The following is a 25152-nucleotide window of genomic DNA, read 5'->3' as shown; positions in this document are numbered from 1 at the left end:
TGTGTCTCTCCCAGTAATATAGGCTGGATGTGAGCTCTGTGTGTCTCTCCCAGTAATATAGGCTGGATGTGAGCTCTGTGTGTCTCTCCCAGTAATATAGGCTGGATGTGAGCTCTGTGTGTCTCTCCCAGTAATATAGGCTGGATGTGAGCTCTGTGTGTCTCTCCCAGTAATATAGGCTGGATGTGAGCTCTGTGTGTCTCTCCCAGTAATATAGGCTGGATGTGAGGTGTGTGTGTGTCTCTCCTAGTAATATAGGTTGAATGTGAGATCTGTGTGTCTCTCCCAGTAATATAGGATGGATGTGAGGTCAGTGTGTCTCTCCCAGTAATATGGGCTGGATATGAGGTCTGTGTGTCTCTATGTAATACAGGCTGGATGTGAGCTCTGTGTGTCTCTCCCAGTAATATAGGCTGGATGTGAGGTCTGTGTGTCTCTCCCAGTAATATAGGCTGGATGTGAGCTCTGTGTGTCTCTCCCAGTAATATAGGCTGGATGTGAGGTCTGTGTGTCTCTCCCAGTAATATAGGCTGGATGTGAGCTCTGTGTGTCTCTCCCGGTAATATAGGCTGGATGTGAGCTCTGTGTGTCTCTCCCAGTAATATAGGCTGGATGTGAGGTCTGTGTGTCTCTCTCAGTAATATAGGCTGGATGTGAGTTCTGCGTGTCTCTATGTAATATAGGCTGGATGTGAGGTCTGTGTGTGTCTTCCAGTAATGCAGGCACAGCTTCGATCTTGCACTTATCACCTCTATGCGCTTTCCTCCTCATTTGCAAGTTATTTTCTCAGCTCTCCATACGATTGTAGATATTTCCCCCTTCCTCTCTACTGCAGATCTATGTACAACCTTTGCGTCTCACTGCTGCTATCTCTAGCACCAAGAAAAGGGAGAGGACGGCAGAGAGAACTGTAAGAACCAGCAGCTCTGATTGATTAGTATCAGTTCCGCCAATGAACTGACCTAGATAAAAGGAGTTAAAGATACTCAGACAAACGGTAATCATTTTTTTTTTATGAAAACTTGATAGAAAATTGCTTAATGAACATGAAAAAATAAAATCTGTGCATAAGTGTGCATAGCCCATATAGTATTAAGTGGCTGTAATTCCTACTTATGACCTGTAGATGTCACTGTTGCATCTATTGGAGGAATGGAGGAAGAACGCGGCACTGCGGTTCTGCGTCTTGGAGTGGACCCAGCAGTATTGAAGGGCGGACAAAGTCGTTGTGCTGTGAACGGAGAGGTGGCACATGCACAACTCTCTCCATTGACTTCTATTGGAGTTTTGAAAGGTGTGTGTGTGATGGCACCCATCAGACATTTGTGGCTTATTCTGTGGACGTCCCATAAATATCCGAGATGGGAATAAGTGTTCAAAGCTCAAAAAAGCAAACATCTGAATAAAAAAAGCATAAAATTATTACATCACATTAACTAAAAAGAATCTATCGCGGTCGGATATTCTCTTTTTCTTTGTAGGATTATTTTTCACAGTATGTCTTTTGATGATGACACTGATTGTAACAGTGCAGCGGCTCCTAGAAAAAAAAATAGAAAATTAGTTTAACGGGTTTTTATTTTTCACTTTTATTAAAAGGGTTATTTACACCTATTTATTAGAAAGGTTCTTGATCACAGGCGGCCGAGCAATTAGCAGCAGTCTCCCAAAAAGTGTTCAATTTCCCAACACTGCCCCCGCAGGGCAAATAAGGCATTACACGTGTCTCATTGGAATTAGTGAATTGTATGAAGGTGTCAGGGGTCAGATGTTTCTGCTATAGATCTCCCCTCTGATATGATTTTGGGAGTTGAGGAGGAAACTTATCTTTTTTTATTTAGATATGGTCTCACTTTCCATTGTTGGCCCTGAAATAAATGAATATCATGTTTCCTGGGCTGTTACCTTCTTTCCACAAGTCTTGTTGTGCTTGTCCAGAAGAGTTTGTATACGAGAGCCGTAAGAGGGGTCCACATTTTGGAAGTTTTTCACCTTTAAAAAAAAAGAACATAGGATTTAATCAGTAGGGAAGATAAGGGACCGTTTTAAAAGAAAACATACACACAAAAAAATAGGTATTGAAAAATGTTTCCTTCCTCCAAAATTGATATTTAGGCTCCGATTCATTGGAGTTTTCAGCAGGATTCTGGCGTAAAGCTGCATGACATGTCGTGCATTTATTGTGCAGCTCGCAGTTTTGTAGCTCACAGTCCCGCCAGCTCCGACCACTATTCGGAAAGTGACCGGCGCTTACCCGTGGCAGAAAAAGTGGCTTCAATTACGGCTTCTCCCTGCTAGTAGTGCATTTATTGCGATGGCACACGGCCGCTAAAAGATGAAGCAAATTCACTACGAGGCGCACTTTAATTTTTATGTCTTTGGTTCTCCAAAATGCCGGACTTGATGACTCGAGGCCTTAGTGTCCACTTCACCGAAAGATCATCTGCGGTGTCTTACTGGGTAGGTCCGCTAACGAAGTTATTAAAGTTTTTGTTCCTGGTGAGTACGGCTCAAAGGGTAAGAAGACAACTAAAGATGGTGACCACGATTTGTATGCTTAGGTTTTATCCGCTTTGAAAGGGTTTTATGGTTTCGACGGCAGTTTGTCTTAAAAAAAGAAATAAAATAGAATGAAAAATGGTGCCAGTATAGTCCCATTTTGGGACTTAGTTTCTGGATCGCTCGGTAACTTATGGAGCAATATGACATTGCTTTCTCTACCATTGGCGATCTTACACGATGGGGGAAATCTGAAAGGTGTGGATCGCAGAGATGGAGGCCCCCCAATCCCAATACTAATACATACTATTCTGATTTTAGCTAAAAAGTTAATTCTCAGGCATTGGCTCGATTCATCTACCCCAGAGTTGTCAGATTTGAAAGCCCAATTACATCATTAGATGGCAGTTGAACAGGGGGACGCACTTATAAATAAGGAGGCACAAGCAGGTACATTTCTCAAGAAATGGAGTCAGGTCATTGGAAAATTTTGTAGTAATGATGAAAGGCGGAGGATGATAGATCCTTTTTCCTCCACTAGATGGTATCTTATCGAAAAACTGAAAAACAATCTAGGCCAACTTCAATTACCGGAGGATTGTCCTTGATGTGTTTGAGGTCAGGTGTTTTACCATTTGGAGGAGACAGGATTACACACTTTGCAAGCAACAGAAAAACAAAAAGTGGCGAGTGTCCAACAAAAGTGATCAGGTGCTTGCTATGGATTGAATGGCAGACCATTCGGCAAGATTCAGATAGTAGAAAAAGAACCGAACTATAAGGTCAAATGTAGAACAATGAACACAAATACATATGTGTAGTACAAAAAATGTTGTTTATTATTAAAGACAAAAAAAGGAAGAAAGGGATGGTAACATGGTACTGGTAGCACACAGTGTAAATCTGCCCATAAAACACATAAGACCAAAGGAAAAACCATATGAAACTGACAATATTAATTCGTCCCTTCCCCCTGACGAAGAACTTGATCCGAAACGCGCGTCGAGGCGCGTGTCTGCTTGTACCCACATGACCACTCAGGTAGCCACCTCTCATGTCACTACTTAGCTCTATTCAGCATTATTTTGTGGCTTTCTTGTCCAACGGCTGTATCAGTAGTACGATTCTTACTTACTTAGCACCTAGGCTGCTTTGCGCAAGTATGGACAGTCTACAGTTTATTTATCTGAGATTTGCTTTTCATATGGTTTTTCCTTTGGTCTTGTGTGTTTTATGGGCAGATTTACACTGTGTGCTACCAGTACCATGTTACCATCCCTTTCTTCCTTTTTTTGTCTTTAATAATAAACAACATTTTTTGTACTATACATGTGTATTTGTGTTCATTGTTCTATATTTGACCTTATAGTTCGGTTCTTTTTCTCTTTTTCTACCATTTGGAGGAGAGGCAGGCTGAACCGCTGGTTTGGACGGGTGCGGCGACCTGGTAGAGGCTCCCCCCTCCCTTTTCTTTCTAGTCTATTACTCCTTTTTTTGTATTATTTCTAACCTTATTGGTTATCCTTCACAGGCTGCATACCATAACTAAGGTTACCTTCGTTATTTTCGAAAAATGACATTCTCAATCTACAAGAAAGATATATATCTGGGTACCGTGTTAGCCAGTAGATAGAAAAATGTTTAGAATTGAGAGTCCTCAGTGGTTGATACCTTTTAATGGCTAACTGAAAAGATGGTAACAAATTGCAAACTTTCGAGACTCCACAGGTCTCTTCATCAGGCATAGATTAATACAAATTCTGAAGAATCACATATTTATGCACAACATAGCACAGAAAAAACAAACAAACAAAAAAAAACAATGGCTAAGACAGGTGGCATGAAGCAGAATAACCATGAGTGATTAACAGTTATGTCCATAAATGTTGGGCCAGTTCTTAGATAAGGAATGTTTTATTGTCCTCTGATTGGGGTCTCTGTTGTGATGACCCCTCATAGTCTGAGGGGCAAGTTCCTTAGTTGATGTAAAAAGACATAAATCCATGCGACACATTCATTCCATCACTGAGGCCATGTTCACACTTTGTGGGTTTTACCGCGGATCCGCAGCGTTTCTGCAGCTGCGGGTCTGCAGCAGTTTCCATTGCGTTTACATTTACATGTAAACCCTATGGAAACCGCAATCCGCTGTGCACATGCTGCGGAAAAAAACGCGCAGAAACGCAGCGGTTTACATTCCGCAGCATGTCACTTCTTTGTGCAGAATCGCTGCGATTCTGCACCCATAGGAATGCATTGATCCGCTAACTTCCCGCATGGGGCTGTGCCCACGATGCGGGAAGTAAGCGGATCATGTGCAGATGGTACCCGGGGTGGAGGAGAGGAGACTCTCCTCCAGGCCCTGGGAACCATATTTGTGTAAAAAAAAAAAGAATTAAAATAAAAAATAATGATATACTCACCTCTCAGCGCTGCACGCGGCCGTCCGGTCTCAGGGTTGCTGTGCGAGCAGGGCCTGAGATGACGTCGCGGTCACATGACTGTGACGTCACGAAGGTCCTTCTCGCACAGCATCTTTGGAACCGGACCGCCGCGTGCAGCGCCGAGGAGATCGGGACGTCAGAGGGTGAGTATATAACCATTTTTTATTATTTTTAACATTACTATTGATGCTGCATATTGCTGCATATGCAGCATCAATAGTATATGGGTAAACCCGCAGCGGAAACCGCAAAACAAACCGCGATAAATCTGCAGGGATAACCGCAGCGGTTTTGCCCTGCAGATTTATCAAATCCGCTGCGGGAGAACCCGCAGAGGACCCCGCAAAGTGTGCACATAGCCTAAGACAGTCAAAGATCGTCATCAGTTTATATTCCCAGACTCTTCTGTCTCTCTGAGATTTGAAGTTACCTTTTAACACAAGTAATTTCATGTCCATAATGTTATGATTTGGGAGACAGAAATGTATTGCCACAGGTAGATCCATTCTTTTTTCTCTTATTGTATGGCGGTGAGAATTCATTCTTGTTCTAAGCTTTTGCCCTGTCTCCCCCACATACAGACCCCCAGTTGGACATTTAGTACAAATAATTAGGTACACCACATTAGATGAGATGCAGCTGAAAGTACCTGGGATCTAGTAGTCCTGATGTAAATTGGGGATCTTTATCTTTACGGAGTCTTTACATCTTTACGGAGTCTGAGCCACAGATAAAGATGTTCCATGAACAGTTTAATCAATTTCATCCTACCATCAACTTAACACTCAACTACTCCTGCACTGAAATTAACTTTTTGGACACCATCATTAAGCTGCAGAACAATAAAATAGAGACATCCCTGTATCAGAAGCCAATCGACCGTCCAACATACCTTAAATGGGACAGTTTCCATCCAAAACACATAAAAAACTCCATTGTCTACAGCCAAGCCATCAGATACAATCGCATATGTTCCAACCCAATGGACAGGGATGAACACCTTGGTCGCCTCAGAAAGACCTTTTTGAATCAGGGCTACCATCCAAAAACAATTGAAAATCAGATTACAAGAGCCACCAGAATATCAAGGAATCACCTGCTACATTACAAAGCTAAAGAAGAAAATAACCGGGTACCTCTAGTAGTCACCTACAATCCAAATCTGGAGGTGCTAAGGGGAGCTGCACGGAAATTACAACCTTTACTACAAAAAGATGCCCGATTACAATCCATTTTTCCAGACCCCCCACTACTGTGTTTTAGGCAGCCCCCAAATCTAAGAAGCATCATTGTCAAGAGCTCCCTGTCCTCTCCAACAGCTGCAGGAACCTTTCCTTGCAATCAGAAAAAATGTAAAACCTGTCCATTTATAATGACCCCGGACAAGATAAAGATCCCCAATTCACATCAGGACTACAAGATACCAGGTACATTCAGCTGCATCACTTCTAATGTGGTGTACCTAATTATTTGTACTAAATGTCCAACTGGGGGTCTGTATGTGGGGGAGACAGGACAAAAGCTTAGAACAAGAATGAATTCTCACCGCCATACAATAAGAGAAAAAAGAATGGATCTACCTGTGGCAATACATTTTTGTCTCCCAAATCATAACATTATGGACATGAAATTATTTGTGTTGAAAGGTAACTTCAAAACTCAGAGAGACAGAAGAGTCTGGGAATATAAACTGATGACGACCTGTGACTGTCTTAGTGGTGGAATGAATGTGTCGCATGGATTAATGTCTTTTTACATCAACTAAGGAACTTTCCCCTCAGACTATGAGGGGTCATCACAACAGACCCAGACCCCAATCAGAGGACAATAAAACATTCCTTATCTAAGAACCGGCTCAACATTTATGGACATGTGCTATGTTGTGCATAAAATATGTGATTCTTCAGAATTTCTTTTAGTCTTTGCCTGATGAAGAGACCAGAGTAGTCTCGAAAGCTTGCAATTTGTTACCATCTTTTCAGTTAGCCATTAACAGGTATCAACCACTGAGGACTCTCAATTCTAAACATAATTCTCAATCTAAAACTTTAACTTACCGTACATTAGCCATGATTGTAATAACTGTGAAGTCTATCTGTCATGATTGATGCTACCTATGCTGATAAGTTGTTGTTTTATGTTGTTGCTTCTGTAATATTTTCAATAAAAGTTTATATTTAAAAAAAAAAACAACAACAAATAAATGGAGCCTAACTCACCCTCCCCGGGTACACTTCTGAGTCTCTGTTACTGCTGCCTTGGTCTGTTAATGTCAACAGCGCTGCAGCCAATCAGCAGCTCTAAGAGGACTTTGCCATCAACTTGGGCAGAGCCACTCAGCTCCATGATTGGTTAGAGTGCTGTTTAAGCAGAGGTGGAGACTGAGTTCTGGACCAAGGAAGGGTGATGGAGGGACAGCTTAAAAAAAACCCCTACAGTTGTGGGATGGGTTTTCTGTAAACTGGAGGACAGACAGATCGTGTTGCTTTTATCACATATTCCTTTTTGGTCGCGGTCACTTACTGCTCTCTTTTGGATGAAGATCTGGGCGTCCTTCAAGTGCAGGGCGAGGTTTTCACACAGTCTCTGGCGTTCGGCTTCATTCAACGTTTTCTTGTAGAAATCCCTCACCTGCAACAAGACGTTGATGATGTCACTGAAGATGGCGCAAAGTCTACCCCAAATCTCTCCCAAATGTATCTTATATAAAAATGTTTTCGTGACTATGGGAGTCATTCACAGGAGTACGCGGCGCTTGCAGTGGACTCGCAATGATGACCCAAGACCATATGTCCTGTTAGGGGTCCACACTTGGGACCCCCTTCTCCTCTTCTTAAGAGAACAGCACCCAAAACTGCAGGGGACATGTGTGACTGCGCATCGTGGGCTCAATAATCACCTGGGACTCGTTGTCTTCAGCACTGCTGTCATGGCGGGCGACGTCTCCTGCGGCAGAGAACGCCCTTTCCTTGTGCTTGTCATCATGCTGAGGAGAAGTGAAGCTATTCGGGTAATAATTTGGGGTAGCACCTACAGAAGGAAGCGGAGGGTGTTATGGAATATATGGCAGTCACAGGCACAGCAGGATGAGGTTACCTCTGACAGCGACACTGTCAGCGTGAGTCAGTGCACTGCACAGAACAATCTTTCTGCTCACAAATGATCAAGAGGGATAATTTTTGGACCAGTTTTACATTTTAAAAACATGAAGTCTAATAGCGCATTGTGTTATTATCATACTACCGGGTTGCCATCCTTTCCTATGATGAGGTCACTTGGACATTATAAGGTTGTTGCTTGTGTTAAAGATCATTGATACGGTTCTAGGAGACCTCGGAGGATCACACACGTCTTTTCGGGGAAATTGGAGGCTTTCGGTATCGTAATTTGAAGCGAACACATTTTCTGTGAATTGACTTTTTAAAAAAAAAAAATTGTCGAACTCTACAAATTCTAATTTGGATTATGTCTACTAAGATTCCTGAAAGTAAGGAGCCCGAGCCGTCCGAGGATGATCAGGCAAACTTAAGTTTCTGAGTTGGATGAGAACTTTTGTGAAGCCTCTTTTTATGATCAGGCAGGATGCTGATCAGAGAGTGTGAGAAGCGGCTGACAGCGGAGAGCGCAGCATGTGATCAGAAGGAATCACAAGACAAATCTGATGACTGCTATATAAGAGGAAAACAAGAAAAGGGTTCACACAAGAACACACATCACCCAGCCTTATAGAGGGGCAGAAGCAGCGGGGCTAGGTGGCAGGGGGACTCCAAGAAGTCACAAGATACAAGGCTGGGGTGACCACCTGAACCTTTGCCCCGGGTGAAAGAAAAACCTGCTCCTTATACCACAACTTTGCCCTTATATTTCAAGTAAAGAGACTTTATATCCTCTTTATACATGTCACCGTGTGTGCTTCATAAAATTATATAACAAGGGATTGTAAAGTGCTGCGGAATATGATGGTGATATATAAACAAAATAATAATTATTATAATTATGTTTTCTACAGCAGAAATGATAAATTACTGCAATATTCTTTCTAACCACTAGGTGGTGCACTGAGTAATAGTTTATGTGTAACAGCACACCTTGTGGTCAGGCTTAGTACTGCAGTTATGACCTTTCACTTTTTTTCATGGAGGGGGAAATATTATTATTACTTATCTATTTATTCATTTCTTTTTCTGTGGGCACAGCCGTGGCAATGAGGTGTCTTATCCAAGCCCTAATGCAAAATATGTAACCCAAGAATATCCCAAGTTATTGCACATCCCATATACGACATATAGGCACTAAGAGGCTGGTACAGCTATTACCAATGCACCCGTAGAGCCACAAAACTGGGCACAAATGAGACCCAGGCTCCGTATCTATAGGACCGTACACCCGTAATGTCCGCACTGAGCTTACTCGGAGCACTGAAGATGCACATAGGACCGTCCTGCTGGTAGTTGGAGACTTGGGCGCACCTCCTGGGGCAATTGACTGGAAGATGTAGATAGTTGGCGCCAAGACGATGTCTGTGTGTGTCTGGGTAGGAGAAGAGGCGCCCCTATAAGATAGAGACATAGATTAAATATTTGTCACAGTCAGGTCAGTACAAGCCCCAGCTTTATACCCAACTATTGCTAGAAATGCCACCCGGGCGGCATCCAGACAGAATGGGGCGGCGGATATGGTTTCCTGTTACACGCTGTATATTGCCCCTTATCTGTGAGGTTGTGCCTGCAGCTGCTTGAAGGGTAATAGGGGCAGATCCTGGGTCTTTGTTATCCAGATCCAGGCTTCTAGACCAGCTATTATGACAATTATATGTCCTAAAAACTGGTAGGATAGGTGCATATGTAATTACCTGCTCTGCCACTAGATGGCAACATAACACCACTTCTTACAGAACAATAGCGGGAAGATTATTCCTCCTCTGGGTACAGTGGGTGCGGCGGTGGTCTGAACCATGGGAAACAGACTCCTGAGCTCTTTTTTTTCTGGCTTGTGGCAGTTGATCGGCTGCAGTGGTCATCAGAAAGGGAACAGCCATATGGAGAAATGATGGGGGTTTGGTCGGCATGTTTTTTTTTCTTATATTAGCGCTGTGATGGGCCAATTTTTAAACATTTCTTAACAGCGGACGACCCCTTTAACAAGTAAATTAGCAAACGTTTTGCCTATGTACAAAGGTCGATGATCAGGGATGAGCGCGCGTCTGTATAAATGGACCTTAAAGGGGTTGTGCAAGTTTAGAAAAAAAACAGGGCTGCTTTATTTCACAAACAGCGCCATCATTGATCATGGGTTGCGTCTGATACTGAAATTCAGCCCAATTGAAGTGAACGGAGCTGAGTTGTAATATCACACACAAGCCTTGGTCCAGGGGGGCGCTGTTGGGGAAGGAAAGCAGCCATGTTTTTCTAATCCTGGACAATGTGCATTTCAGCACAGTATGTGACCAGTAATCCATAAGATTTCAATAGGAGGCTCAAGGGGACCCCGAATTATGAGACATTTCTTTTATTTCCTATGGTTGTTCCCCTAATGTTTGCATTTGGAAAACATTATTAATAAAATGATGTGAATCCCACCTGCAGCATCTTGTCCGGGCTCGGCTCGATCCCGGGGGGCATGTTGCTGGGGGCGAATGCGATCTGCTCCACTTCTGCAAAGTAATTCTCAGGGTTCCTGTTGAGCACCAGCTTACCCACGGGGATGAGGGGGTAATCTTGATGAGGCCAGACCTTGGATTTGCAGAAAACAAAGGATAATATGGTAAATACTAAATCTGCGCATCATCCTATACTGCGACCCTTTGTATTCGTCTCGTCGCCCCTATATAAAATTCTATAGTTTCACAAAAAAAAGCACAAAAGAACATAATCAATTTGATAATAAAAATTTGCCGTCTTCAAAAAAACAGCGCCACCCTTGTCCATAGGTTGCTACTGGTATTGCAGTTGATTTATATTAAAGTAGGGCTGGACGGCAGCTCTAGGATTCTTTAATTGGCCGTGTCGCTCATTCTCTCCAGACATGTGAATCTCACACAAGTTCTTATGATGTTACACAACTGACGGTGAAATTATAAACTTGTTGAAAGCGGAGGATTATGATGGATTAAGGTGTAAATCCGTTATTGGGATCAATATCATTGAGATCCCTGGCACCAAGTATTTTCAGCACAGCTACAAGCCTGTGTGCTGCGCAAAAGCCATAAAAATCATCTTCAATTGTGCGCTGTAACTTTGCCAGGTATAGAAGACATGGAGGAGAGGACACTTTCATGAAAGGAGCTGGGAAAACAGGACGATGCATGCTACCTTGTGACATTACAAGCAAGTGGGGAAAGACTGCAGCCCAGAAGGGCGAGAGCTGGAAGCACAGATACACCGACTGCTACATAGAGGAGTAGCAGGTGAAGGAGTGAGCCTTATAGAGATCGGGGGCAAGTGATTGTCAGAGACCATGTAGGTGGCAATACGAGCTCAGGAAGGGTGAAGAGATGAGACTGTGTATAATTTTGGAAACGTTCTGCTGTCGTCCAACGTTAAAGTTAGAGTGCCTCCATATTGTAAGACTGCAAATAATGCCATGATGGACTGCTCTTAAACTTTGGCTTCTTGTCCGAGAACTAGTGCATATTCAGTACATGCTACAGAGGGCGCAGTGATATTCGGCCTATGCCCCTCTTGTACAGCATTGCTCCAGAGGCTGGGCTTTGTAGTTATTACAACAGGTGCATGTCACTAGGGATGTCCTACTATAATACCAAAATGCTCCCATCCGCTCATAAAAAATACATAGATGTAAATATAATGCTGTAGACCCTGGATAACTGAGCATGCATGTGTAAGTGGGTTACCACTGACCCGCAGCTGTCAGATCCTTCCCCCGGTCTCACAGTCTCCTACATTCTACCCGTGTATTAGGAAATCTGAGCAGCTTCAGGTATTATACAAGAACCGATCCTTGTGCTGTGTGCGAGGCTCCAACGTCCGAGGATTCTTGGCCATAGTCTGAGGTATAATTGTGCGTGAGCCCCCTCCATGGATAAGAAGACCCCACACATGAACGAATTCAGGACGCCATTAATTTATGGGACTGCGTTTCACCCATGGAGAAGACTCATTCACTAGAATACGGCCAGGAATAAAGAATCTAACCCTCCTCCAAGAATAACTTCTCACATCATCCAGGACAATGTGATGATGATGCTTCATCCAGCATGATGGAGACCAGGTCACAAGGCAAAAGTGAGAACTAAGTAATGTATGTACACAGTGACTGCACCAGCAGAATAGCGAGTGCAGCTCTGGAGTATAATACAGGATGTAACTCAGGATCAGTAATGTAATGTATGTACACAGTGACTGCACCAGCAGAATAGTGAGTGCAGCTCTGGAGTATAATACAGGATGTAACTCAGGATCAGTAATGTAATGTATGTACACAGTGACTGCACCAGCAGAATAGTGAGTGCAGCTCTGGAGTATAATACAGGATGTAACTCAGGATTAGTAATGTAATGTATGTACACAGTGACTGCACCAGCAGAATAGTGAGTGCAGCTCTGGTGTATAATACAGGATGTAACTCAGGATCACTAATGTAATTTACGTGCACAGTGACTGCACCAGCAGAATAGTGAGTGCAGCTCTGGAGTATAATACAGGATGTAACTCAGGATCAGTAATGTAATTTACGTGCACAGTGACTGCACCAGCAGAATAGCGAGTGCAGCTCTGGAGTATAATGTAGGATGTAGCTAAGCAAAAGATAAGTAATGTTTTAGGACCGGTGGGTGACAATATAACCTCTATTAGACCCAACTTCTCCTGACCTGGCTGCCAATCTCCCTAATTCTACAGTACTATGTTCAGGATCCTGTAATGAGCAGACAATACACACCGAGGAGAGGACATCACTCACCTTGGTGAGGTCAAATGGGTTGAAGGGACACATCTCGGCCTGCTTGAACGTCATGACCTGGATGTACATGGTCCATGATGGGAATTCCTTCTTGGCAATGGCCTGGAATAAGTCCCGGATGGCGTAGTCAGGGTCTTTTACCACCAGTCTGTCCGCTTCTTCCACCGACAGATTCTTGATGCCTTGATTAGACTGCAGGAAATGCAAAATATTTTTTACCGCCACATCTGGACCCGTGAAACATGGAGATGCTCAAAAATGATAATTGTAATATGTCTGATGACCCCGTGAGAAGGTTACAGAAAGCAGCTCATCAGTTTTTATTATACAAGTGTCAGCCGTGGTTTTTGCGGATAGGACTCGCTCCCGTTATATTCTATGGGGTAGTGCACATGTCCGATTCTCAGATCAGTCTCACCAATGCAAGTCTGTGGGTCAGAGAAACAATTGGACAGCACTCGGACACCATCTGTGTGCCGCCCACCCATTCTACGATCTCCCACCCAGGACGCCCACCTTATAGTGGAATTTACAATACACTGCTTCTCCTTTGGCGTTGACCAGTTTGAAGGTGTGAGACCCGTACCCGTTCATAAAGCGAAACCCATCAGGAATGCCGCGATCGCTGAATAACAACGTCACCTACGGCAGGAGAAAAAAAGATCAATTGCAATCCATGGAACAATAAACTTTCTTAAAGGGCTTTTCCAGGACTCAAATATTGATGATCTGTCCTTGGGTTATCAGACAGATCATCACTGCCATAGTTCGGTAAAACCCCTTTAAGGCTTTTAGTCCTATGTGTATTAATTAAATATATATAAAATTTAAAAAAATACTAAATTTTGCAATTGTGTTGATTAGGACTCTTCTACCGTTTTATGTACGCTGCTCCCATGCAGACCTATGTGTTTACATGATCACAGACTATTGACAAACCGCGTGTTGTGTCCTCCTTGTAACAGAAACCACAAAGCATTGTTGGATCTGTGATCGTATAACAGGGTCTCAGGTCTCGTCATTTCATGGGAGCTGCCTGCCGATGTGAGCACAGCCTCAATGTCTTCTATCCGCTCCCTCTTCTGTGCGTTACCAGCAAGAAGCACAGGCAAAAGGAGTGGAGAAATACATCTGACTACACGGGGTTTGTTTGTAGTCTGTTACCATGGAGACACATATATTGTATAGGAGCTGTATACCACTGAGTGATAGTCGTATACCAATTATTTGTGACCTCTGTAAAACGTAAGTATGAAAATGGATAATGTATTAGAAAGATATGGACGGTGATAACAGCTACAAGAAGCGCTGGACTCAACAGCAAGTTATCAGGCCTCTGGGGTAACAGATAAAATAAAGCTGGGGATGAAATGTGGCCCTCGGCCAGAATGACGCCATGTAAAATCTCCTTTATTTAGATAAGGAAATTGGGCACAATCTGTTGCTCCTCTCTTTGGCCTTTCTTCTTTACTTGCCGCATAGTATAATACTCACCTGATGCAGCGACTCTGGTCGGAGGCTCCAGAAGTCCCAAACCATATCAGGGTCCTTCAGATGGGTCTGTGGGTTCCTTTTCTGACTATGTATGAAGGATGGAAACTGCACAGAGAACATTATTAGCGCAGGTTGCACCAGGTGCCCATCTTCAGTATTAGCGCGGTTACACCAGGTGCCCTTTTGGTATAAGCAGAGGTTACGCCAGGTGCCTATTTTCGGTATTAGCACTGGTTACGCCAGGTGCCCATTTTTGGCATTTGCACCGGTTACGACAGGTGCCCATTTTTGGCATTTGCATCGGTTAGGCCAGGTGTCGATTTTTGGCATTAGCACCAGTTACACCAATTGTCCATTTTCATTACACCAGGTGCCCATTTTCAGTATTAGCAGCAGTTACACTATGTGCCCATTTTAATTGTTAGCGCAGGTTACACCAGGTGCCCATTTTCATTATTAGCGCAGGTTACACTAAGTGCCCATCTTCAGTATTAGCTTAGGTTAAAACAGGTGCCCATTTTAATTATTAGTGCAGGTTACACCAGGTGCCCATTTTCATTATTAGCGCAGGTTACACCAGGTGCCCATTTTCATTATTAGCGCAGGTTACACCAGGTGCCCATTTTCATTATTAGCGCAGGTTACACCAGGTGCCCATTTTCATTATTAGCGCAGGTTACACCAGGTGCCCATTTTCATTATTAGCGCAGGTTACACCAGGTGCCCTTTTTCATTATTAGCGCAGGTTACACTAGGTGCCCATTTTCATTATTAGCGCAGGTTACACTAGGTGCCCATTTTCATTATTAGCGCAGGTTACACTAGGTGCCCATCTTCATTATTAGCGCAGGTTACACCAGGTGTCCATCTTCATTATTAGCGCAGGTTACACCAGGTGCCCTTTTTCATTATTAGCATAGGTTACACCAGGTGCCCATTTGCCCATTTTCATTATTAGCGCAGGTTACACCAGGTGCCCATTTTCATTATTAGCGCAGGTTACACCAGGTGCCCATTTTCATTATTAGCGCAGGTTACACCAGGTGCCCATTTTCATTATTAGCACAGGTTACACAAGGTGCCCTTTTTCAGTATTAGCATAGGTTACACCAGGTGCCCATCTTCATTATTAGTGCAAGTTACACCAGGTGCCCAGATTGACCAACATACCAGAATCGGATCCCGAATAAAGAATATTGGGGTGTTGTTGCCCACAAGGTCCCAAATGCCTTCATCTGTGTAGAACTTCACCGCGAATCCTCGTGGGTCACGGACGGTGTCAGCGGATCCAAGTTCTCCAGCTTTTGGGTGCAAAGAGAACAGGACATTGGGTTAAAGTGCATATTAATTATGTGGAGCTTGTCCACTATGAACAGTTGCAGCTTTGCTTAGATGGTCTGGAAGAAGCAGCAATCAACAACTATTGTTAAAAAAAAGTGACTTCTGGTCCTCAGAGAGAGGGAGTCTGCAGCAGCTCTCTTCTCTGGGTAAAAGAGGTGGGAACAATGCAGGGAACCCCATTCATCCCTGCTTTGTACCGTAAAGTGGTGTCCTCGGGTCTCTAACCATAGGGGAGCATAGGATAGAACGGAAAAGACTGAATTCGGGGATATATAGATTCTTGTGATTATTATTTAATATTTTTATGTAGAACGTGGCTGAAATGCAGCCGGGACTCATTGAAAAACTCACTGATGAAGCTGTAGCGAAACGTGCGTCGGAGCGGGGAGAGGAGGTTTGTGATGTGTCCTTTATGGTCAGTACCATTTATTTACGGTATCTACCTTTATATACTTTGACACTTTTTTTTTTTGGTACCTCATTTGGGCTTTGTGCAATATACTAGTTATATATACGGTATATATTTCATTTATCACTAGACATTTATTTAATCAAACTTTATAAAAGAAATACACATTTTTATCTATGTATTATTCATGTCATCAGTTGTCCTGTATTTGTATATTGCCAGTCACTAGATACTTCTTGATCTCATTTACCCTAATAGGGCACATCCAACCCTCTCCTTCTTTTTCATCATTTTTTCATATTATCCTTTTGTGTTGTGTTGCTTTTATATTTATTGTTTGTATATTTCAATACTAATAAAATATTTCCATGGTAAGTGTTGCCTGCTTTTTTTAATACTGTTTTTTTTTTTTTTTCGGGGGGGGGGGGGGGGGGGTATATATATTTATGATGGTATTTATAGGCTATTCTATTTCTTTAGATTTTGGAATTTCCTTCTCATGTAGGTTAGCTCATAGAAAAAGCATGTGAGTCTTCGTAACCCCGCCCACACATAATGATTGACAGGTTTACCTGTGTGAGATTGCATCATACTTATCAAGTCTCACAGGAGTCTGGAAGGTTCCGATAAAAAAAAAAAGAAAGGAGACATTCCCGAAAGTCAGCTAATTTCTCTGGTCCTGCCCAAACCTCCCGGTAATCAGGGTCCTTGTATAGGGTCCTTAAGTCTTGGGGATTCAAGGATTGAGACTAGGAGGGTCACAAAATGAACTGGATACTGCGTAAATGCTAAAAGGGAGTATGGCCGGCCAAAATTAGGAAATACTGGTGGATATATATATATATATATATATATATATATATATGCACACACACATATTTGGCAATGATTTTGTATGTGGGCAGGGTTAGGATGACTCACAGGCTTTATGAGTTTTTGTAACATTTTAGCAGATTTTTATATCAAAATAATAGAAAAAAACCCAGTTTGGGCTAGAATTTATGTCCATAAAATGGGGTCTTACCTACAGTAGAAAACCTCACAGCAATATCTGTTTTCTTTCCAATGCGCTCAAACACTTTGGCTTTCGTGTACTGTGTGATGTCATGAGTGACCTTGAAATATCCAAATGCTCCTAAAATGAGAAGAAGACACAGAGTAGAAATTTGTGCAGCCTGTTTCTATAAGCCCAAATATCATCCTGGATATATAATGTTGTAATAATATGTTCTCTTGTCATCTTGGCATTGTGTAGATTGAAGAGAACTAGAAGTTCCAGCAACTCCGGACTCCCAACTATCCATTTCAGCAGCTCAACACTATTCAGAATGTGGTTAATACGAAGCTTTAACTTTCCTACTTAGCTAAAGCTGAAGTTACCTGCAGCCACCACTAGAGGGAGATAAGTGCATATCATTATACACTGATCGCAATAATAACAGCAGTGTGCTCCCCCTAGTGGTGACTGAACATAGGCAGAACTTTAACATTTTCAAGTGGTGTCTTATGAGAAAATCGGTTGAAAGTAATATTTAAATGGTCGCTGTCGTTTCAACAGAGTTGAATAGTACTTGGGAAGATAAGAAACTTTGTATATATCTTGTTAGGGAAATAAGCTTCTTTCTCCCTTATGAGTAATTTATGGAGAGTTTATGGAAAGGAGAAGGGGAGGATAAGAGTGAAGCAGAGTAAGAAAGTGAATTAAAGATACAGATTGTTCTGACGCTTTCTAGTGTTTTACCTCAACCAATAGTTGGATTTACAGCTACACTGCTTACTACGGCTGTATGATGTCCTCCATGATGTTGCTTTTTAACAAGTGTTTTATCTCACCCACATAGCTGGATTCACAGCTACACTTCTCACTTCTTCTGCATAATGACCTCAATGCTGCTGCTTATGAACAAGTGTTTCATAGAGACAGGAGGGCAGGAATTCTTTTTTTTGTGTCTGTGTGTGGGAGGCATCATTGCTGGTACACTTCACCCACTAGCTCAGAGACAACTTCTTGAATTATTTATCATACGTCTCGCAATTTTTCCTTCTTGGCCTTCTGAAAATTCTCATTTTTTCTGTTCAGTGTTTTTACAAATCATCTTCTGTTCCACCCTCACAGCATGAAGTCTCAAAAAAAAAAAACGCTGCAGCTGCATCCCCCTCCTCCTCTCTTTATTTTTTTTTTTTTATAACCAGTTATTTCAATGACATTTTATAAAGAGTCTCCAGAAACTAAAAGGGTCAGTTCTGGTGCCTGACTTTCCAATGATAAGATATACCGAAGTCCATAGCTTTACGTCACACCATAAGAACCAGAGTTACGTGTACGCCATTGCGGTTATACTCACCCGCTCCTTTAGCATGCACTACTCTTTCTGGGATCCTTTCCCGGTCAAAATGAGCCATCTCATCTATAAACACAGAGTCCTGGACCAGCAGTGGCCCCAAAGGGCCCGCAGTTAGGATATTCAGCTTATCCCCTGTTGGAATGCCTGCCCCGGTGGTGAGGACAGAAGAGACCTAAATGCAATCACATTAACGTTACACGAGATTCTCGGAAGAAGAAAACGTTTATGAACATTTGAAAACTGCAAGATTCTAAGGTTCCATTCCATAGTGGATCTAAACAAGAAATCCATTCACTGAGCGCCAGGGAGAGATCTTAACAATTGGAAGGAACTTTCCCAGGAAGACAGTGAGAAGAACTAACAAGCTCTTTATTTACATCCATCCTTAACGATTATTCTTTATTTACAAAATATCTAAAACAAAGTGATAAATAAATATGTATCCAAAAATGATACTAATAAAAATGAGATCCCTCCATGGAAAATACGAGTCCTCACATTGCTCCATCAATGGAAAGCTTAAAAAAAAATAAAAAAAATAAAAACAAATTATAGATCTCGGAAAATAGAGACGAAAACAAAAATTCTGTTATTTTAAAAATTATTTGGTATCACCATAACTCTACCGTCCTGGAGAATCGTGTTACCGGGTCATTCTCACTCCATAATGAACAGCGTAAAAGCAAAACCCGAAAAGCAATGGCAGAATGACTTGTTTTTATCACATTTGGAATTTGTGTTCCCGTTATTTTGCTTGATAGATGTAACATTTACGCTTGACACTATTTTCCAGGGCCATTACAATTACGAAGTGGCTGAATTTGTACCTTCACCATTTAAACCCATGACAAACAGCTCTGCTACACCGAGATTCCACAACTGGCTACAAACTCTGTGGAGCATTTACCGTATCTTCCAGCTTCTGCCGACTGCCTGGTCAGATAAATAAGCAGTCGTGACTCTGCAGTAAAGGACTGAACAGAGCTGTACAGGAAGGGAAAGACAGCGCCACCCCTGTCCTCAGGATTTGTATCTTATTGCAGCTTAATCCCATTTCCTTCAGTAGAGCTGACCTGCAATACCAGATACACCTGAGGACAGGCGTGGAGCTGTTCTTAGAAGGAAGTGTCAGCCCTACATATTCTGGAATTGTGAACATAATACCCAAACCCATATTCCCTACAAAGGATGGGCAACACTTCAAATAATGCTACAACATACTAATCCCACAGTTGGATAGACTGTGGTCAAAGAAGTGTCACATAAATGGTTAAAAAACTAAGTATCTTTATGATAAATGATTAAAATACATATGAATACATAAATAGACAATAGACAAGGTGCCTGTAACAAACCAAAAAATCCAGATGAGGTCAGACATATAATAAATACACAGTGAATAATGTATGTGAGCAGTACATATGCATGGGTGTTGGATTGCTGAAAAAATAATCAAAAGCTATTAAAGCTAAAAAGGTGTACTGCCATTGCCAATTAGCCATAAAAACAAAATAATTAAATTAACATTGCCGTCTCTCAATATTCTCACACAAAAAAAAAACAAACGAATGCTAGACTAATCCTGATAATGGACCAAACATGGAAAAATGGGTGAAAATTGGATCTAACGCATGAAAATGGTCTGCTCATTCCCAATTATCGGCCATTGTAATGATGACAGTGATCAGACAAATAAGTGTTTTACAAGGATGGATAATAAATTACAAAGCTTCTCCTATACTTTCCAATGTTAAACAGTGAGGACTCCCGTGTGCTGTAGTGTTTTTCCGGACCCATAGACTTGTATTGGCACATTTCATCCTTGATAGTGCAGAAAAAAACCCTGACGTCTCTGTGAGTTATACAAAGACACAGCGTCCGTGAAAAACCACAGGCATGTGAATAGCACCGTAGACTACAATGGGGTACAAAAGGGATAGAGTACTGCAGCACGGACATCTGAATGAGGCCCAACATGTAGGATTCGTACCATATTGGATATCCCGAGATTTGGCAAATATCTAATCAATATATTAACCCTTTGCCAAAAAAAAATAAAATAAATTGACAGTAGAACTACAGGTCCCAGTATACCTGCAATCTGCCCTTTTGCTAACCTGGTAACCGACTAATACCTTAAGCTCTTAAAAGCTTTTACACAAAGCCAGCCGCGCCTCGCCCTGACTACACCCCTCCGTTACGCTTCACCTGCAGCAAGCTAAAACCTTTATTCTGCACTGGTTTACTTAAGATGGTGACACACCCGGTATAATTCATAAAATATTCACCCGTTACCATACTTTACATTAATGCTTGCACTATAACAGTGGTGCACAAGCACAGATTGTCAGGACATGCTTGGGTTGTAGTTTTGCAACATCTGAAATGCGATTTTATGGAAACCAAACTCCTCCAAGCCTCTTTGGCAAGCACCCATCTATCCTACTAGACTTGGCACAAGCGAGGCCCTCCCTGGCATTCCTAGGTCTCACGTGTCAGCAGGACTCCCTTAACATGCATGGCACAGGGCTCTGCCATCTATGTAAATGCCATTCCCTACAGATACCCTCTTAAGTTTCGGAAACTTGCCGATAACTCTGTGCGCTGTCTGAATTGGTCCATGATGAGCGTCTCTAGGTCGCAGTCTTCTTCTGGCACTTGCCGGTTTTGAAGTATCTTTCAACAAATACTACCATTCCTTTATCCGACTCTCTTTGCCCGCCCTCTCTGTATTTCCACTCCTTCCTCTACATGATATCGGGGCTGATGATTCCAAAAAAATTTTGCAATCTTCCTCCTCTTTACAGAAGCATCCATTACACAATCGCTCAGAGCAGAGAGAATGGTACGAAACCTTAAAAATTGGTGCAAATAAAAAAAAAATAAATTTTTTTTTATATAATATATATTCCTACTCATTATAATGTGCCACATCTAATGGTTACCTGGACGTAGCAGCGCTATCCATATGCAGCTGCCAACAAAAGTTGCCGCAGACCTTCAATGTACATTAAAAAAAAAATTACATTTTAGCTCTGCTACATTTGTATACATCCTATAAATCATTAGTGGCCATATCACATCGGTGCCTGTGTTGAGGGCGGATCTGAAGTGACCCTTCATTGTTGACTCTGATTTTCAAATTGATCCAGAGGGCGTTGCCGCCAACTGAAAATGACCAGACGGAGACGTATGTCTCTGTTTGGGAGGATCGAGCAGATTTGTGACCCCCATTTATTGTGTCGCACTTTTCATAATCTTAACAAGTTATACTTCAACCAATCAACATACGAACACGCTCACAGTTCTTAACCTATAAGAATGCAGGAACAGCCTGTACGTCAAGGTCTCGTAGAACAATACACCCTCAGTGTCAAATCTTGTTCAGGCTGAAACAATCAAGGTCTCCTAACAGCTATGAACTTTAACCTAGTAACAGAATTTCTCAAAACAGCAAGATGGAGTCGAAAAGCACAAAATGAAGCCTGCTTTAATTTCTTAGTTTAACCCTTCACACCTGAAGATCTTGTCACTATCAGAATCCGCTCTGCTACATCACCGATGTTTCCATTTTTTTTTTTTGATCATGCATACCTCTTACTTATAGAAGAACCTGACTGATTCAATGATGCTAGCAGAAGTGTAAGACCGGAGTCAAAATAAACATATGAAAAAACGGTCCGAGTCTCCCTGCCAAGAGTTGCACAAGTGTAATGCGAGTACAATCCGATTTTTTGAGGTCAGGCCTGTGTGTTGGAAGGTCCAGTGAGTGGACCGGATTCATGAATACCACATGGAGAGACTGTAGATCTGGATGGTCGCTGGGTTGGAAGGTCCTGAGGGTGGACTGGATTCTTGAATAGCACAGGGTGAGAGCATGTACTTGCAGAGTCTGACAGCACTATGTAGGGGAAGCTATGGACCTTCTGAGGGTCTGGACTGTTGGGAGTGCCCTTGTCCCAAGGCATCGGATGAGACTGATCCCAGTAAGGCAGTTTTCCCAGAGGCCAGGACTGACGAGAAGTCAGCATGTGGAGCAGGAGCTCCTGTAAGGTAACTCCAGACAAGGAGTTATAGTAAGGGTAGACAAGTATCTGCCAGTGGAAGACTGTTGGTGTTCCGTGGAAGTTAATGAACTGTGCAGTCACCCACGGTAACTGGGCGAAGTGAGGTCCAGCGTGTTTAGAGACTGCAAGCTAATGAACTGAAGCAGTGGGTAAGAGACTATCAGGCTGCCGTCACACTAGCAGTATTTGGTCAGTATTTTACATCAGTATTTGTAAGCCTAAACCAGGAGTGGAACAAATAGAGAAAAAGTATAATAGAAACATATGCACCACTTCTGCATTAATCACCCACTCCTGGTTTTGGCTTACAAATACTGATGTAAAATACTGACCAAATACTGCTTGTGTGATGGCAGCCTCAGTGTGCAGTCGCCCACGGAAACTGGACATGGATTTCCGGCATGTTTAGGGACTGCAATTTAAAGCCATGTATTATGCAGTGCTATGGACTATGTGGTAGGTTCTGTGATGTATGACACGGCCTACAGCGGTTTGTGGTTCATTATGAACTCCTATAGACTGTTTTGTCAGAGAAACGTGCCTGTGTGCCTTACCTTATACACGTTGCCAAGCGAGTGTCCCCCAAAATATGCAGTAACCGCTGCACTACAAAATATGATAGAAGAAAAGCCGGCAATTCATCTGCCGTGCACTGTAAATATCACTGCAGGAGCCGACAGGATAGAAGAGATTGATTACATACAGTAAATACACAGAATAGGAAGATCTATCTATTCTAACCAGTCAGTGTGATTTTACTGTATGCAGCACATGAATTGCTGGTTTTTCAAAGGACACCAGTGCGTAAAAATCAGACAGCACTTGCATGGTCCGAGTGCTGTGCAATTTCTCGCACCCATAGACTTACATTGGAGAGTCTCAGTGACAATCACAGCATGCTGCAATTTTCTGAATACGCCCAAGAAAATAAACGGTGATGTGAGCTGCCCCATAGATTAACATTGGTCCGAGTGCTATGTGAGGTTTTCTTGCATAGCACTCACCCGTATTCTATGGTAGTGTGACGCCAGCCTAACACTGGGGCTGCACAATGACATTAAAAATCGGTCGCATTGCCAACCACAAGGTACAGAGACCATGACAAGGAAATCGCAGAGAGTAGTGACTAATTGGATTTTTTTTTTTTTTTGCTTGTCATGTTCTTGGCACTTTGCAGGTTGCAATATGACCCTTTTCACCTGCATTACGCTACAATCCATGGCCGCGCGACTTGCATTGTGGCCAAAGTCGTTGTGCAGCCTCAGAATAAGCGACATAGCTGGACAACATCGGAGTCCTGCTGAATTGTATATGACCAACGCCATGCTGCTTTTTAGGTCATGTTGAGACATGCCAGATTCTGAAACTCACATCTGTAGCCAAATAACACTTAAAATGCCATCCACAAAAGCATGACCCTCACAGCGACGGCCATTCGCTCAGCAGCAATGCAGTTTTGAGATTGGTAATGTGACTACTCGGGGGGGGGGGGGGGGAAAGAAGTCTATTCAGCGGGGTTGTCAGGCAGCACATCCCTAGCAACATGTCTGTCCCACATCTACAGCTCAGGGGCAGAAGAGGATGTCTGACAATACTTATTAAAAAGTAGCAGAACTTTCCACACAAGTTGTGCAGACATTTCTCTTCAATTTACACTCTGCTTGCTGACATTGAATGAACACTGACGATATGATCAATAAATACTGCTCTGCTACATCTGCAATTGCTGCATCATGCCGGATTTCAGAAACACCCATATTATGATGTAAAGCCAGAAACTTAATCTCTTCCCCTTCAGCAACGATTTCATCCTTCAAACAGGAAGCCTGGCTTGTCACACCAGGGTGGTCCGCTTACACAACATCTACTCAGGAAATAACCACCTACATTATTGCCAAGTCACAGTGAACACTTCAGAACATGAGGTAAATGAGAGATTATTTCTCTCTGGGACCATTTATATTTTTGTTATTATACACATTAGGCCTCATTTTCCAGAAAGGCAGTGTTTCCCATAGCAACCAATTGTAGAGCAGCTTTTATTTTTCCAGAGCACGTTGAGAAACGAAAGCCAAGCTCTGATTGGTTGCTATGGGCAAGATGATAAGTCTTTCCTAGAAAATGAGGCCTAATTTATTATTACACACAGATTGGACCGCTCAATATTTCATTGATCTAATGAGAGAGCAATATTACACAGTGACTTGCTAGGGATGTGCCACTGGTTGCCAATCTGCACCGTAACAATGAATTCATTTCCAACCGGGTTTGTCCAGAACTAAAAAAAAAATAAAAATAAAAAAAAATACATGGCTGCCTTTATTCATAAACAGCTCTACCCCTAATCATAGGTTGTTTGAGATATTACAGGCATTTCCATGGGACAGAGTTACATTACCAGATACAATCTATGGTCAGGGGTGGCGCAGTTTATGAAAAACATGGCTGTTCTCTTTAACAAACCCCAGGCGACCCCTTTAAGGTCTGACCTGTATTTGTACCCTTCGAAAAGAATATGTCAGCTCCTTCTCTCTAAAGGAAATCCAAGACTTACAACTTCTTGTAGCTGTACACAGGACAAGATGTAGCTTCATTAGTACAGTTTTGGTACTGCTTTTTAGGAGGTTTGTTGG

At 42.4% G+C, this 25152-nt stretch overlaps 1 protein-coding gene across 2 annotated transcripts; it reads right to left on the bottom strand.

Annotated features, from left to right (window-relative positions):
- Positions 1–994: 994 nt before the first annotated feature.
- Positions 995–24787, bottom strand: LOC143806446 (catalase-like). 2 transcript variants are annotated; one of them, XM_077287001.1, is made up of 15 exons: positions 24407–24787; positions 21398–21450; positions 21042–21306; positions 18453–18624; positions 17132–17242; positions 15528–15658; positions 14358–14462; positions 13380–13505; positions 12864–13055; positions 10523–10675; positions 9354–9495; positions 7843–7973; positions 7467–7574; positions 1906–1992; positions 995–1540 (listed from the first exon to the last, which is right to left on the bottom strand). In XM_077287001.1, exons 3-15 carry the CDS (start codon positions 21072–21074, stop codon positions 1484–1486), a joined length of 1548 nt encoding a protein of 515 aa, XP_077143116.1. In that variant the 5' UTR covers positions 21075–21306; positions 21398–21450; positions 24407–24787; the 3' UTR covers positions 995–1483. The 2 variants fall into 2 exon arrangements, with proteins under 2 accessions (XP_077143116.1, XP_077143118.1); XM_077287003.1 differs by lacking the exon at positions 21398–21450.
- Positions 24788–25152: the final 365 nt, after the last annotated feature.

Source organism: Ranitomeya variabilis, chromosome 2, assembly GCF_051348905.1.
Source record: "Ranitomeya variabilis isolate aRanVar5 chromosome 2, aRanVar5.hap1, whole genome shotgun sequence".
Lineage (NCBI taxonomy): Eukaryota > Metazoa > Chordata > Amphibia > Anura > Dendrobatidae > Ranitomeya > Ranitomeya variabilis.
This window is presented reverse-complemented; position numbering and strand designations above follow the sequence as displayed.

Coding starts and splice junctions, on each gene's coding strand:
- LOC143806446 (XM_077287001.1), bottom strand. CDS start 21,074: ATGGACCAATTCAGACAGCGCACAGAGTTATCG. Junction 18,625..21,041: donor GACAGCGCACAGAGTTATCG/GCAAGTTTCCGA, acceptor GATTGCATTTAG/GTCTCTTCTGTCCTCACCAC. Junction 10,676..12,863: donor ACCCATTTGACCTCACCAAG/GTGAGTGATGTC, acceptor TGCAAATCCAAG/GTCTGGCCTCATCAAGATTA.